The sequence below is a fragment of the Amphiura filiformis genome, chromosome 7 (assembly GCF_039555335.1).
Source record: "Amphiura filiformis chromosome 7, Afil_fr2py, whole genome shotgun sequence".
NCBI lineage: Eukaryota > Metazoa > Echinodermata > Ophiuroidea > Amphilepidida > Amphiuridae > Amphiura > Amphiura filiformis.
The window spans coordinates 67,454,784-67,472,105 of record NC_092634.1 but is presented as its reverse complement, the minus strand read 5'-3'; the positions used below and the strand labels follow the sequence as shown (position 1 = coordinate 67,472,105).

The 17,322-nt window shown below is 37.7% G+C and overlaps 1 protein-coding gene across 1 annotated transcript; it reads left to right on the top strand.

Annotated features, from left to right (window-relative positions):
- Window positions 1-3,488: 3,488 nt before the first annotated feature.
- On the top strand, window positions 3,489-16,779 carry LOC140158031 (sodium/calcium exchanger Calx-like). Its single transcript, XM_072181278.1, has 5 exons — window positions 3,489-3,707; window positions 11,621-11,728; window positions 13,705-13,929; window positions 16,061-16,168; window positions 16,511-16,779. Exons 1-5 carry the CDS (start codon window positions 3,584-3,586, stop codon window positions 16,777-16,779), a joined length of 834 nt encoding a protein of 277 aa, XP_072037379.1. The 5' UTR covers window positions 3,489-3,583.
- The last annotated feature ends 543 nt before the right edge of the window (window positions 16,780-17,322 follow it).

Sequence of the window (17,322 nt, the reverse complement as noted above, 5' to 3'; positions counted from 1 at the left end):
ATGAGCATGTTGTGGATCCTAGTGAATACTTCCTTTTCACACAGGACTTCATGTGGGCTATTCCAATTAGAATCTATACAACCTATGGCAGACATAACCTTAATCTCCCACACAGGGAGTGTGAATTTTGAATGGGGTTATCAGAAAGGGTGACTCCGTGTGAGATCTACACCCGCGATGGTGTTATGGTACTACATACTGCAGTTACTGTCCGTTTTCCTATACACAATACACAGTGCTCTTTCCCATTGACGCGTGACCTCTACAAATAGCCCTACGTTAAAAGTATGGGGATATGACTAGTTAACGTCGCTGTGTGAAAAATAACCGGCCAATATTTAAAGTACTCTTCTAAAGTTCTAGAAAATATAGTTTTTAACATGTCCTAAATTTTAGCTAATTTAGATGTTTGGAAATATTCGTACTTTGGTGTTTTAGTTAATGTTATAGGTAATAGTACATTGCCTAGTTAACGTCGCTGTGTGAAAAATAACCGGCCAATATTAAAAGTACTCTTCTAAAATTCTAGACAATATAGTTTTGTAACATGTCCTAAATTTTTAGCTAATTTAGATGTTTGGAAATATTCGTACTTTGGTGTTTTAGGAAGGATATGTAAACGACAGATAACACCAAAAAATATGAAGAAATTATTTTAAAACCGTGTTAAGTCTGCAAACACCATGTTTCTCATTTTCAAGAACGCTGGTTAACAATAAGCACGTATTTGTCTCATTTAGTAAACAAAGCCCACACACAATTGTTCTCTAGCGCTCGCTTTATAATCGTTCACCCAACTGAAAGGATAATCCCAGCGCATTGCTCCATTGTACGTGTAAAAGCAGAAACATATGATCTGTGTATTTAACCAGAGAAGATATGATTTAATCAGTTGAGCTGTTTTCAATGAGTGTTATCTTGGTTTAATAGCTTTTAATGGGGTTTAAGTCCTGCAAAGGTCGAATTGAATTCTACTGTAGACATGACTGCATCATGACCCGCTATTTATCGAGTAGTACCATAACACCATCGCAACAATACTTCCTTTTCACACAGGACTTCATGTGGGCTATTCCAATTAGAATCTATACAACCTATGGCAGACATAACCTTAATCTCCCACACAGGGAGTGTGAATTTTGAATGGGGTTATCAGAAAGGGTGACTCCGTGTGAGATCTACACTCGCTGTGTGGGAATTAAGGGGTGGGGTGTGTGCATTTTAATTGCCATAGCCCATTCTTATGTATAATCTTCATCAGATTTGTAATGTTCATTTTGGTTTCCTCCCAAAGAGGTTGAAACTCGACTCCTAAATGCTGGAAGTGACGATATTAACATCGGGTCTACCATGGTATCCGTTGACAACAATGCAATAGGACCATTAACGGTGTCAGCACTTGAGGATAACCAAGATGAAGGGGTAGAAGTGTTTGCAGTATCCATAAAGCAGAGTGACGCATACACTGTGGCAAACCCTTCTACAGCCACCGTTTATATAACCAATGTTCCAAGCACAAGCGTTAGTCGTAAGTATTGCATCTTTTGATCCGTTCTCCGGATGTTCTCATTGCAATTATGTGGATTCGGATCTACAACCCAGGACACTTGCAGTATCATACTCAATTTTTTTTCGCCATTCTCGTAATTTTTACTTATTATTTTTCAAACAATGTTGTCCATGTTTATATCTTACAATAATGAATATATGAATACAAAAACCAGCCAAGTTGAGTTAAGCATGGGAAAGTGTTGCTATACATAGGTCTGTCATATGTATGAAAGAACAACTCAAATTCATCCTCTGTGTCTATTGAGCATGTGAAAAATAGCATGTATGAAAGAATCAACCCAAGTCCATGATTTAAGGAAAGTGTGTGGTTTATATTACATGGCAGAATGCTTATCAACATTATACATAACTGTGTGCTTTATTTTGCATTATCTTACTAGTGGTAATCTCATTCCAACATCCAAGTCCAGAATTTAAAATGAACCCCACGAAGTCCCTGAAATGCTAATCGTCATACCTAATACAATTTAACCCATCCATTTGCACGTACAACTTACCATATTGACCAGGTAAATCTAACTGAAGGAATTAAAATGATACACAGGTTTTTTGGACTTGGGTGGGTTTTGGATTCATGTAAATTATTAAACCCTTCTTGAAGCAATATTACTCCCTCTACCAAACAATGTTGACGGATCTAACAACGCATCTGACGATATGGCATATTGTACAGGGAGTGGGCACAAAGGGGTCGATTTGTACGAAAGGGTCCATATACTTTTTTTCCAGGATTGTAAGCCCCAGTAGTCCATGGGTCTATGTGCGTTATAAAAAGAGGATGCTAGGATCACAAAATACTCCATTATGTAATTTCTGCTTGATTATTATTATAATTATTATTATTATTTTATATAGCAACATATTGGATTGAGAAATCGGACTATAAAGCAAGTGAAAACCAGGCATCATTTACCTTCAACATCAAGCGATCATTGGTGGGCTCAGCTGCAACCATCGGTTAGTAAGCTCATATAATGTTTTCAGAATTTTGCTCTTAAAATGTGCTTTCGCGATGACAAATTTGGTGTAATTATACGCGAAGCATGCGAAACATTTTAATTTCACCGATTAGTGGGGACCCTGAGAATCGATCGATTTTCATGGCCATACATAGGGGAGCGGCCATTATTTGCGCTGCCAGGGTGGATATATATTTTCAACCAAACAAAATCATGTACCCCCTCGAAAATAAAATTTTATTTTCCCTTATTTCCTTTAAAATATTCCGCGTTCCCCCTCTTTCGGAAAACATATTTCGCGTTCCTCCTAAATTCATCCATTCGTTTTCAGTGCCCATCCAAACGGCGCCTGGGGCACATGCGACCCCCCCTCCTCCCTTTTGCCCTCATTTAGCTACCCGTGGCTGCATCAGAATTTATCTGGGAGCATACGTAAAGGGAGCAAAAAACAAGAAATCTTGCGCCAAATTGCCGCAAAAAGTGAACAGTTTCGTAATTTGGGGTTTCTACTGGTGAGGGTAACTGGGGAAGCCGTCTGACTCCATGGCGCCGCCATAACTCCGCTAGCGACGCCACTGGAAATCGGTACAGACAAATGAAATTGAAGGTTATATCAGCCCTCTATGGATATTGTGCTATTCCAGTTGAAATCCATACACCCCCTATGGAAGACATGACCTTAATCTTCCACACAGGGAGTGTGAATTTCAAATAGGGATTACCTGAATGGGTGACTCAATTTGAAATCTACACCCCCATTGCAACCGGGACAACATTCTATAAAGGGCAGTGGGCTTTTGTCTCATTTGAATGACCAAACTGGTCATCATACGCGCTGCATTTGTTCACACACTGGCAAAAATGAAACACGTATGAAACGTTTTGGCGCATATCTTGCTAACATTGTATGTAAAGAAATTGAATTGAACTACTTTGCAGACTATTCCACCAAAGATATCAGCACCACTTCGGGATTGGATTATGAAACTGTTAATGACCAGACATTGACGTTTTCTGAAGATTCAGACACTGTTGTTGGAAACGTGAACATCATGTCCGATGTACTGGCTGAAGTTATAGAAATATTTGAAGTATCCATTGCGAATCCAAGTGTCGGGGATGTAAGCGGTGTTACTAAATCTAAAGTGTATCTTTATGATGCGCTTATAGCCTCACGTGAGTTTCTAATTAGTTTCGTTACCTGTTTGTGGCCGGCCAACAGCTGCCAACTTTATTTAAAGCCGTAACACTATGTTGCTAAACGATACATAAAAAAACCAAAAAAAAAACCCAACAAGAAGCAAACAAACGAAAAACGGACTTATTATGTACGTACACGATTCTATACTATAGCAATACAAAGAGATATGTGTTTCTCAATAAATGTGGTTTTTAAACCGAAGAAGGTAGAAAGAAACGAGAAGGACATAGGCTTCGTTGATATGTTCAAATATTCGCAATAACATGTCCTGCACAAAGGTACTATATACTTCGGTAAGACAGGGTACTAATTCTGTCTCCAAATACCATAATACCGAGGACAAAATCAACATTGTGCTATTCCCATTTCATACCAAAATCAATGTTCATATTGTGATGTGCCCTGAGTAATTTGATTTAATTTAATTATTTAACTTTGTTTACAAACTGAAAGTATTTCATGAGATGGGAAACCCCTTGTATTTTGAAATTCCCCCAAATTATTGTAAACAAAGTCAGATCTATGTTTGGAACTTGGAAAGCCCCAGTTCATTGTTGCACCATCAGGAAAACCCCCCAGGAAGTGATGTAATGTGAATGTGTATAATTAATCTTGGGAAATCCCAAGATTGGAGCAATGTTGTGAAAATGTGATTGAAGTAATGGTTTATTAATAGATGATGGGTTTTTTGTATGAGTACTGCTATAAAAAGCTGGAGGCTTTTGTTGGGACTTTACAGAATGCCATGGGAGATTGAAAACTCCACATGTGTGTGATGGTCTTCGTGCTTCAAAAAAGAAGTACATTTTAACCAGTTTATATAGCCAATAATTGAGCTAATCTTAATACAGCAACGAAGAAGACAGCGAGCACACAAAAGTGCTCTTCCTCATCAAAGGATTAAAAGTTCTTCTGTCAAATTGCTGGAGTTTGCTGGGTTTGTGAAGGCCACGCATCTGTCAAGAAACAGTGGAGCTGTGTTAAAGAAACCGGTTCCCTGGAAAAGAGTGATTGGTGAAAGAAACACCATTTTGGAGAAAGCAGCGCAAGGAGATATATTTGAGGAGAAAGCAGCGCAAGGAGATATATTTGTGGAGATAACAGCGCAAAGGAGATTGGAGAAAGCATCGTCATTTTCGTATGAGGATTTTATACGCAAGGATTTATAAGCGCAAGTGTACACTGGACTTCGCAGGACAAGCGAATAAGGATATATTACATCAGTCGGCCAGAACATTGCAAGAACTCTAGGATCACCAACAAGAAGACAGCTGGTTAAGTAGTCATAGAGTAAAACTGTCATTGTGTGATTTTATTGTATATGCGATATTGTTATTATATGTACCAATCATACTCTGTTTTCAATTAAAGACTTAGATTTTGTTAGCTTAAATAAACAGTGTATTTGTGTTGTGCATTCGTGTGAGTTCGGGTAAAAGGTGATTTTGGCCTTGAGTCAAGTACGACTCGTAACAAAAATTGGGGGCTCGTCCGGGAATATACACTGTAAAAAAGTTGACATTATTATACTGAGTCTTGAAAGTGAAAGTACAGTATGGCAGAGTTCAAAGCAGAAGAGTTTCTTGAAACTATAGATTGGGAGAAATTTGATAAGTTGAAGAAGCCTGATTTATTAGCATTTGCCAAACATTATGACTTGAAAGTTAAGCAAGCTACAAGAAAGCAAATAATCAAAAATGCCTTGATTGATGTTTTGGTCGGGGAAGATATTTTTGATGAATCCTATTTGGAAGAGGAACTTGAAGTAGAAATTGGTGGGGATTCAGCATTTAAGTTGAAAGAGTTGGAAATTCAATTAGAATTGAGGAAAATGGAAATGGACCAAAAGAAAATGGAAATGGACCAAAAGAAAATAGAAATGGACCAAAAAGAAAAACTGGAAATGATCAAGTTAGAGAATGAAAATAAAGAAAAACAAGAACGGCTAGACATTGAAAAACAAAAACTAGCAATGGAAGACAAAGCACGCCAAGAAAAGATGGCGCTTGAGCACCAAAAATTAGAAACAGAAGAAAAGGAAAAGGTAGCAAAATTGGAACTTGAAAAACAAAAATTGGAAATGGAAGAAAAGGAAAAGTTAGCAAAACTAGAAATGGAAGAAAAGGACAGGCAAGCAAAGCTCAATTTGGAAGCACATTTGAAAGAAAGAGAAATTGAGGAAAAGTACAAGTTTGAACAAGAGAAGTTGGCAAAGCTAGGTGACAAATACTCATCAAGTTTCTCCTCAAAGTCAGGGTTTGATGTTACAAAGTATGTAAAGCTTGTGCCTAAATTCAAAGAGAAAGAAGTTGACGAGTACTTTCAACATTTTGAAAAGGTAGCTACAAATTTGAAATGGCCTCCAGAGCATTGGACCCTACTGTTACAAAGTAGTTTTGTGGGGAAGGCCAGGAAACTTACTCAGCTCTACCAATAGAGAAGTGTAATGATTATGAAGAAGTCAAACAGGCAGTCCTTAAGGCCTATGAACTGGTGCCTGAAGCATACAGACAAAAGTTCAGAGATTCAAGAAAGCAAGCAGATCAAACCCATGTAGAATTTGCTAGAGTAAAAGAACAAATGTTTGACAGGTGGCTTGGGTCAAAAGAAGTCAAAGATGATTTCGGCCAACTTAAGCAATTAGTTCTTATAGAAGAGTTCAAGAAATGTGTCCACGTTGACATTAAAACCCATTTGGATGAAAGCGCTAGCAAAATTAAGACGCTAAACGAAGCGGCGACAATGGCGGACGACTATGGTTTAACTCACAAATTGAATGCGAGTAGATTTAGTCATAACAGAAGTTATTCAAACAGGTTCAGCCATAATCAACCTAGAGCAAATCAGGGTGGTACACAAGAAGTGAAACCTCAGTCTAATTCACAGCATAGTGCTGGTGGTAGAGGGACCCCAGGAGTTCAGGTCACAGAGCAAAATTTGGGACTGAATTTAAAGCCAAAGTAACTTGTACTCATTGTAAGAGACCAGGGCATACGATGACCCAGTGTTATTTCTTAAAAGGCAGACAAGACGCACAAAAACAGCAGCAAACTGCTAGTAATACTGTAGGATGTGCAGTGTCACTTGTGTCAAAGAAACAAGTCAGTCAAATCAAGAAACAAGAATTCCCACAAAGGGAAGTGAGACAGACAAGGTGTGTGAAGAATTTGAACCATTTGTGTTAGAGGGAGTGGTATCACTTGGTGATAATGGTAGTCCAAAGCCCATTAAGATTGTGCGAGATACGTGTTGTGCACGGTCTATGATTCTGGAAGGAACTTTGCCCTTTAATGAGGATAGTTCAGCAGGTAATGCTTTGATCCAGGGTATTGGGATGGAAATAATTAGTGTACCTCTCCACAAAATTAACTTGAAATCTGACTTAGTTTCTGGTCCTGTAACCATAGGAGTTAGACATGAATTGCCAGTCAAGGGAGTGTCCATGTTGCTAGGAAATGATCTGGCAGGGGGAAGGTTTTTCCTGACCCAATAGTCACAGAATAAGCCCTGTATACAGGATGATAATAGTGAGGAAGAGGAGATATTTCCTGCATGTGCAGTGACACGGGCAATGAGTAAGAGAGCCTCATTAGAAACAATTGAGGACAACCAAATTGATGACTTAGGCTACAATTTGGAAGACACATTTGTGTCAAAGTTGAATGAGAAAGAAGATAAACTTCCTTCTCCTGGGGATAAAAATACCCCTAAAGAGGACGCAGCCTCTGAGCATGAACAAATTGGGGAAACCATGAAAGACCCATTAAGTCATGACAAGCTGATTCTGGAGCAACAAAATGACCCAGAACTCAAAGAGATCAATCAAAGGGCATTGACCCTAGAAGAAGCAGAACAAAATTCTGTCTGTTTTTACAAACAAGATGGTGTGCTAATGAGAAAATGGCGCCCCCTGATGTACCTGCCGATGAAGAGTGGAAGGTAGTGCACCAAATTGTGGTACCAAAAGTCTACCACACTGAAGTTATTAACATAGCACATGATAGTCCCATGGCAGGGCATTTGGGTGTTAAGAAAACTCATGAAAGAATTCTGAGACATTTCTGGTGGCCCACTCTCAGAAAAGATGTTTCTGAATATTGCAAAACATGTCACATATGCCAAGTAGTAGGGAAGCCAAATCAGAAAATACCTCCTGCTCCATTAAAGCCAATTCCAGCCTTTGATGAACCATTTAGTAGGGTTATTATTGATTGTGTAGGCCCCCTACCAAAGACTAAGTCAGGTAATCAATACCTTCTGACAATTATGTGCGCGTCAACACGCTTTCCTGAAGCCATACCCTTGAGAAATATTAAAGCAATGACTATAGTGAAAGCTTTAACCAAGTTCTTCACATTTGTGGGGCTCCCCAAGTCCATACAGTCAGACCAAGGATCAAACTTTACTTCTGGAGTATTTCAGCAGGTCATGTATCAATTAGGTATAGAACAGTATACCTCAAGTGCTTACCATCCAGAATCACAAGGTGCACTAGAAAGGTTCCACCAAACATTGAAAAACATGATCAGGACATACTGTTTGGAATTTCAGAGGGACTGGGATGAGGGAGTACACTTGTTGTTGTTTGCTGCTAGGGAAGCTGTTCAGGAAACTTTAGGATTTAGTCCTTTTGAGTTAGTGTTTGGACACACAGTGCGCGGGCCCTTAAAGTTGTTGAAAGAAAAGTGGCTCAATGAGAAATCAGATATCAATTTATTGGATTATGTCTCCAATTTTAAGCATAGGCTTAACAGAGTAACTGATATTGCCAAAGAAAACTTGAAACAGGGTCAGGCCAAAATGAAACAATGGTATGATAAACATGCCAAAGAGAGAGTGTTTAAACCAGGTGACAAAGTTCTAGTACTGTTTCCAATTCCAGGACACCCATTACAAGCCAGATATCATGGCCCATGTGAAGTAGAGTCAAAAGTGGGTGAAGTAGATTATATTATCAAGACTCCTGGTAGACGCAAGAGCAGGCAGTTATGCCACATAAATATGCTCAAAGAGTATGTTGAAAGAAGTGACAGTGGCATTCCAAAACCTGTGTGTACAGTAAAACATGCTGATAATGTAGACAAACATGCCGATGTAGACAAAATCGCCAATGTAGACAAGAGTAAAGATGACAATTCTGATGTCACATTTGACCAGGATAAAGAGCTGGAGCACAAGGAGTATAATGTAAAGTTGAACAATTCTGATGTGCTCACTAATTTGGACTCAAAGTTAGGTCATCTTTCTCAAGATCAACAAAGTCAAATTGCAAATTTGATTCACAAATTTGACAATATATTTCCTGATACGCCAAGTAGAACAAATGCTGCATTTCATGACGTAGATGTTGGTGATACAAAACCAATCAAGCAGCATCCTTACAGAGTCAATCCATTGAAAATGGAACATCTCAAAAATGAGATCAATTATATGCTAGACAATGATATCATAGAACCAAGTAGTAGTGAATGGAGTTCACCGTGTATACTTGTTCCCAAGCCTGATGGTTCATACCGATTGGTCGCAGACATGAGAGCTGCAAATGTTCATTCAAAGACAGACTCGTACCCAATTCCAAGAATTGATGATTGCATAGACAAAATTGGGAATGCAAAATTTGTTAACAAATTTGATCTTTTGAAAGGGTACTGGCAGGTTCCACTCACAGACCGTGCCAAAGAGATTTCTGCTTTTTGTACACCATTTGGTCTTTACCAATACAAAGTTATGCCATTCGGTTTGAAAAACGCCCCAGCAACATTTCAGAGAATGGTGAACCAAATTGTGGCAGACATAGAGGGATGTGAAGCGTATGTAGATGATTTGATTGTTTACAGTCAAACTTGGGAACAACACATGGAACAACTCCATCAATTGTTTGAGAAGCTGTCAGAAGTACAATTGACAGTCAACCTGGTAAAAAGTGAGTTTTGCCATGCCACAGTCACATACTTGGGATATGTTGTAGGTCAAGGTCAGGTGAAACCTATCAAAGCCAAAGTTGAAGCAATTGAGCAATACCCCACACCTGTAAACAAGAAGGCACTCATGAGATTTCTAGGAATGGTTGGCTATTATAGAAAGTTCTGTCCAAACTTTTCAGAGATAGCAAGTCCTTTGACTGATTTGTTAAAGAAAGATGCAAAATTCATTTGGTCAGAACAGTGTGAAAATGCTTTTCACAAAGTCAAATCTATACTCATGAGTTCACCAGTGCTTACTGCACCTGATTTTCAGAAGCAGTTCAAGTTGACTGTTGATGCCAGTGACATAGGCTGTGGAGGTGTTGTGATGCAAGAGGGTGAAGATCAAATAGATCACCCCATTTGTTACTTTTCAAGGAAATTCAACAAGCACCAGAGAAATTACTCCACAATTGAGAAGGAGTGTCTAGCATTGCTATTAGCATTGCTACATTTTGATGTGTATTTGGGTACCACAGTATACCCTGTGCTTGTTTTCACAGATCACAATCCCCTCACCTTCATCAACAGGATGAAGAACAAAAACCAAAGACTAGTGAGGTGGAGTTTGACCTTGCAAGAGTACAATCTGGACATCAAACATATTAAGGGAAAAGACAATGTAATGGCTGATGCCCTGTCCAGAATTGCATAAAACCTGACAAACAAGTTGATGTAAAGGAAGAAAATATTTAAGAAAGTTTTCATTACATTCGAACTTTCTTCTTTTAAGGGGGAGGGTGTGATGTGCCCTGAGTAATTTGATTTAATTTAATTATTTAACTTTGTTTACAAGCTGAAAGTATTTCATGAGATGGGAAACCCCTTGTATTTTGGAATTCCCCAAATTATTGTAAACAAAGTCAGATCTATGTTTGGAACTTGAAAGCCCCAGTTCATTGTTGCACCATCAGGAAAACCCCCAGGAAGTGATGTAATGTGAATGTGTATAATTAATCTTGGGAAATCCCAAGATTGCAGCAATGTTGTGAAAATGTGATTGAAGTAATGGTTTATTAATAGATGATGGGTTTTTGCATGAGTACTGCTATAAAAAAGCTGGAGGCTTTTGTTGGGACTTTACAGAATGCCATGGGAGATTGAAAACTCCACATGTGTGTGATGGTCTTCGTGCTTCAAAAAAGAAGTACATTTTAACCAGTTTATATAGCCAATAATTGAGCTAATTTTAATACAGCAACGAAGAAGACAGCGAGCACACAAAAGTGCTCTTCCTCATCAAAGGATTAAAAGTTCTTCTGTCAAATTGCTGGAGTTTGCTGGGTTTGTGAAGGCCACGCATCTGTCAAGAAACAGTGGAGCTGTGTTAAAGAAACCGGTTCCCTGGAAAAGAGTGATTGGTGAAAGAAACACCATTTTTGGAGAAAGCAGCGCAAGGAGATATATTTGAGGAGAAAGCAGCGCAAGGAGATATATTTGTGGAGATAACAGCGCAAAGGAGATTGGAGAAAGCATCGTCATTTTCGTATGAGGATTTTATACGCAAGGATTTATAAGCGCAAGTGTACACTGGACTTCGCAGGACAAGCGAATAAGGATATATTACATCAGTCGGCCAGAACATTGCAAGAACTCTAGGATCACCAACAAGAAGACAGCTGGTTAAGTAGTCATAGAGTAAAACTGTCATTGTGTGATTTTATTGTATATGCGATATTGTTATTATATGTACCAATCATACTCTGTTTTCAATTAAAGACTTAGATTTTGTTAGCTTAAATAAACAGTGTATTTGTGTTGTGCATTCGTGTGAGTTCGGGTAAAAGGTGATTTTGGCCTTGAGTCAAGTACGACTCGTAACAATATTTTTACCAAAAAAATTATCAAAAAGCTAGAGTTACATGATTGTAAAATAAACGGCAATTTCATTTATCTTTATGCTCTTGACTTTTCATTCATTTCAGAGAGCGAGTATTCCTTGGACAACTTGCTATATGTAGTCAAGGAATCTAGAACTACATTTGATGTTGGAATTCGTCGAAGCGGTGACATAAGCCAAGCAGGAAGCGTAGGTAAGAAAGGTGACATACTGCAGTTACTATCCGTTTTCCTATATACAATACACAGTGCTCTCACCATTGACGCGTGACCTCTACAAATAGTGTATGTTAGAAGTATAGGCCATTGCCTAGTTAACGTCACTGTGTGAAAAATAACCGGCCAATATTTAAAGTACTCTTCTGAAATTCTAGAAAATATAGTTTTGTAACATGTCCTAATATTTTAGCTAATTTAGGTGTTTGGAAATATTCGCACTTTGGTGTTTTAGGAAGGATATGTAAACGACAGATAACACCAAAAAATATGAAGAAATTATTTCCAAACCGTGTTACGGTCTACAACCATTAAGTTTCTCATTTTCAAGAATGCTGGTTAACAATATGCACACTATTGTCTCATTTCGTAAACAAAGGCACGCACAGTATTGTTACCTTGCGTTTGCTTTATAATCGGTTACCCAACTGAAACTATAATACCAGCTCATTGCAATACCGCACAGGTAAAACAGAAACATGTGTAGTGTGGATTTAACCAAACCAGAGAAGATCTGATGTAACATAGTTGAGCTGTTTTCAATGAGTGTTATCTTGGTTTAATAGTTTTTAATGGGGTTTAAGTCCTGCAAAGGTCGTGGTGAATTCCACTGTAGACATGACTGCATCATGACATTATTTCATGGTGTATATGGAATGCACTACTACCAATACTAACAACACTTCTTAGTCCAGTTGCAAACGGGTTGATTTCGAACGCTGTGCAATTTTTGTGATTAAGGCTTCAAACCAGTGTTTATATGTAACAAACACCTTAAAGGAAATCTTGGGTTGCAAAAAATTCAGTCTACTCTGAACAAAGGTACGGCTGTTTCAAAATGGCTGCCAAAATTACATGTGAAAATTGCAAAATATGTGTTTGTGGTCGGTCAACCAGCCATATAATTAATAATTATCTTGTTGACCGGCGCATAATTGACATCCATCGCCGAATTGGCTTCAATTCCAGGTACAGCCGCATAAAGAGGTTTCCATTGTTATACAACTTGTGTGCATTACTATCTTTATTACATTTGGACAACAGTGAAACATAGTAATAATTAATTATGATATAGTTTTGCTCATACGAGTATGTGACGTGTCATGTCAAAAGGAGACACTTTTGGGCAGGATCGTAAATGGAGAAATAGCCAAAAATATGCCCGAGGTATTTTTTTCACAATTTGGGTTTGTTGCGAATTTGTGATGTTAATAATGTTTAAAGTATTCTCTGGTAGTTTCAGACGGGAATATAACTGGCATCTTGTATTTTTGAGACATTTTTCAAGGTAATTCATACTCTCAACATTGTCAATAATACTTTTAAAGGCCGATATCTCAATTTTACAATTTTATGATACCATAACTTACGAACTCAATATCTTCGCTTAGGAATATCCGATTTCATTGGAGAAAACGGTGTTGTGGAGTAAAATACCTCTATATTTAAGATATGTAAAACATCAAAATTGATAACCTGCCCAAAAGTGTCTCCTTTTGACATGACACGTCACATATTATTGCTCTTGCTGGTATCTTAAGAATCCTTGCAATTCGTATTCCAAAATTAGTATATATGGGCTAGTTGTAGGCCTTCTGCTACTATAGTGACTATTAAGACTTTAATGTTTATTTATCAAGACCAATAAATATTTCAGTAATAATAATGATGGTATTAAGTTCTGCTAAAGATGCATTGTATATTTATGTGCGCCATTTTGAAATAAAGGGCCATGATTACTAATTGTAGACTCTCTATTACATATAGTGATTAAGCACTGAAACTGACTCTATATATATTTAACAGGTCCAATAGATACTTCAGTAATAATAAAAAATGGCAAATAACTATCACATAATACGGTATGTAGCTTAAGCATATCATCATTTTTTAAACAGCTTTGACGAAACTTATTATTTATTTTTACATGCAATTTGTTGCATTTATATTGCAGTTCTTCGCTCAACAGATGTTGACGCGATAGCACCAACCGACTTCTCCTCCATTAACAAGGTTGTCCATTTTGCACCCAACGAAATCGAGAAAACAGAAAGCCTAACCGTTGTAAACGATAAACTACTTGAAGTATCAGAAGTATTCCAGTTGTCACTTTCTGAGCCAACTGCTGGTGTACTGGGTGTCATCGCCATGGCGACGGTCACAATCAAAGATGATGATTGTATGTAGGCCTATACTATTATGATTTATTACTCACACAAATGTATTTATTGGGGTTGGGGTTGGGGTGTGGGGTGTGGGGGGTATGTTTGTTTATGTGTCTTATTAGAAATAAGTGTTTATGTGCACTTTTGGTGTTTCCATTCTTGGTTTAATCCGGAATAAAGTGATATGAAATGAAATACCGTAAAACCTTTTCTACAAGCATATATATGCCTCTAGACGAGGGTTTTTTAGACGAAAGAGACGAGAACCAAACACTCTGCACAATATTTGGAGTTTGACAACCAATAGGACTTCAGCATGTTATCTAGGCAATAAGATATCATGTCAGGTATTACAAACTATTCTTTAGTGAATTTTGTCACTAATCTTCGAACAAGTCGAAGATTTTAAGACCATTTTCATCAAAATCTGAGGATTTTTGTTGTTTTTACCTGTGTGGAGCCCTTCGATCTATTCTTAAACTTCGTGACCACAAAAACATTTTTGAATTATTTTAAACAAAATTTGACCCCTGTATATAATTTGATCTTGGAATTATGGAACTGCACAAATGGCTAACGTTGGCTAAGACATTTTTCCTAATAACCCAGCAAACACAAAACGTTTTCGACATCATTCGCGAAAGGTTATAAAAGGTTGTCAGAAAACGTTTAAATGTCGGGTTATATAAAGGGTATATTAAGAGTATAAAACGTTTTCATAACCTAAAAAACATTTTTTGATAATCTACTGCTCAGCAAACAAAAATGTTTTACAGAAAACGTTTAAATGTCGGGTTATATAAAGGGTATAAAAACGTTTTAATAACATTCCAAAAACATTCTTGAAAACTTGATACAAAACATTCTAAACAGAATGTTATTTTGGGGTTGAAAAAATATTTTGCGAAAAATGTTTGCCCAAAATATTTTCAATAACGTTTTAGATAACCCGACATTTAAATGTTATTAAAAGGCTTTGAAAAAAACATTTTTAAGAATAGTTCTGTGTTTGCTGGGTTTAAATATTTTAACATAATGTTATTTAAGTATTGACACAATATTTGGCAAAAATGTTTGCAAAATAGTTCACAATAACATTTTTTTAAACATTTAAAATATTGTTGTAGTGTGCTTTCATACAAAACGTTTTAAAACGTTTTCATGACCTTTATATAACCCGACATTTTAATTCTTATCTAAACCAAAAGCCAAAATGTGACTTATTTAACACGTTTTTAAAACTTTTTTGTGTTTGCTGGGAAGTTATCCACAAAGACAGTAACTGTTTATGACAACGACAATTGGGCTCAATTGATTTGCTAATCTGCAGTCTGTACTATACTCCAACATGAAAGAAATATGTGTAGTTCCTTGTCTAGAAGGATATTTAACCCTACCACTAATCGTATGTAACACTAATCCTAGATCTTTTTAACCCTAACCCTAAACTCGGAGCCTCCTTCTAAAAGTTGAAATACACTCGTAACTATAAAAATGCTGGCCTTTTTTTGTAATACAGCCTGTATCAAAATGATTGTTCTCTTTGCGTTTCGGTAAACCCTTTTTTGTCAAAGGTACAATTAGGACCATTTGAAATCACCAGACTTCATATTGTATCCTTTATATTTAAAAGTTTGCATTACGTTTTGTTACCTGGAGAGATTTGATCATCATGTCTCACCTCCTTTATCAACCAAATCGACGGTAATAATTCTTGTAGTGAGGGATCAACATTTAACCACAAATTGCCTCAGGCAAAACTCACTTCCTGGGAACCAAATACCACACAAGGTCATTTTATGTAACTCGTTGACCCATTTGTGTTATATACTGCCTCTAGCTATAATGACATCCTTGTGATCTGGTCAACTCATTGACAGATACGAACCTCAGGAGGGAATTCCAATTGTTGAGCAATTTATCTCCAGGTAGTAAAACGTAATGGATCATTTCAGGTGAATCCAAGGATGCGATAAGTTTGGAAGAGGCAGGCATTTCAAAAGCATCTATTACTATGTAAAAAGCATGTACACGGTAAAATTGGATATGGAAAGAGCATGCTCTGACAAATTGTTTGATAAACAGTATTACCATGGTTACAGTGGTTACATATTATGCTATTGACATTTGTATCTAATTTTTCAGATTGTTTCTCGTTGGTAAACCGTTTCCACCCAGTCCAAGAGGAAAACACACCGCTTCAAATAGCTGTGATAAAGATGGGACATTTGGGCGATGCGTCAACTGTTGTTGGTAAGAGACAATCCCATTTTGACCTAATTTTGCCTACACAATGGTCGAATTCATCTTTGCCAGTCGACGGTCTGAGTGAGGATGTTTAAGATGTTAAATCGAACTAGCTACTCATAATTTGTTTAGTTTAGACTTGTTTGATTTCGTGTCACGGTGTACTGCCACGAGCTGGTGAGGAATTCTACCTATGAGTGTTCCTTTGTTAAACATTTTCTTAAATTCCGTTACCATTTCATATTCAAAGTTTTATTTTGGAGTTGAAGACTACACGAAGACTAGTGAAGTTTAGATTTAATCTTCTTTTAGTATACTCAACAGTTCTTTTCATCTATCGCGATTCAGGTTTCAGATCCGATCCTGAAACAGCCGATGAAAGCATCGACTACACAGGAACTTTGGCTCCTCTTGACTTTCCCACCGATGTTTCAGTCATGTACTCATCTGGAATAAATATTATAAGCGATAACGAGAATGAGAATCCGGAAACATTTACGGTTACTCTCATTGCTAATGATCCCGAGCGAGTTTGTGAGCCATCAGTAGCGACCATCACCATTGAGCGTAAGTGCCAGTGCTCATACTCGTCATTAGCCTTGGCAAGGCCCTCTTAGTTTCCCCACCAACTCATGATCAGCACTTATAGTTTGATCAGCTCGTAATAAGCGGGAAATGTTAGGCATTTACCACTACCCCGAAAAGTAGATCCACGTTAAGAGTGCTATTTAGTTGGCCTGTCTGGTCTATATTGTGTGTTAAAGAAAGTAGACAAAGTATATGACTTGAATTAAAAATTCGTGATGCTTATGGCGCGATGTCACATGAAAATTCTTAAAATAAAATATTTTGATATTAATCCGCGATGTTATAACCCTTACGAAAATAGCACGCAGTTTTTGAACGCATGCAGCACGCGTGCCGCACCGCATGCAGCATGCGTGCAGTAGTTAGCGTGCGGATGCGTATATTTGGAACGAGGCACGCATGCAGGGAAGCGTGCAGATGCTTGCTGCATGCATGCAGGTCGTGAGCGAGCGCAGTTTGCATGCAGCATGCAAATCCATTAGTGTGCACTGCATGCGTGCCGGGATGCGTGCAGCACGTACTGGCCATATATAATGCGAGACAAAATCATGAAAAAAAAAAATCAAAATAGT

Coding starts and splice junctions, on each gene's coding strand:
- LOC140158031 (XM_072181278.1), top strand. CDS start 3,584: ATGTCCGATGTACTGGCTGAAGTTATAGAAATATTTGAAGTATCCATT. Junction 3,708..11,620: donor TGATGCGCTTATAGCCTCAC/GTGAGTTTCTAA, acceptor CATTCATTTCAG/AGAGCGAGTATTCCTTGGAC. Junction 16,169..16,510: donor CGATGCGTCAACTGTTGTTG/GTAAGAGACAAT, acceptor ATCGCGATTCAG/GTTTCAGATCCGATCCTGAA.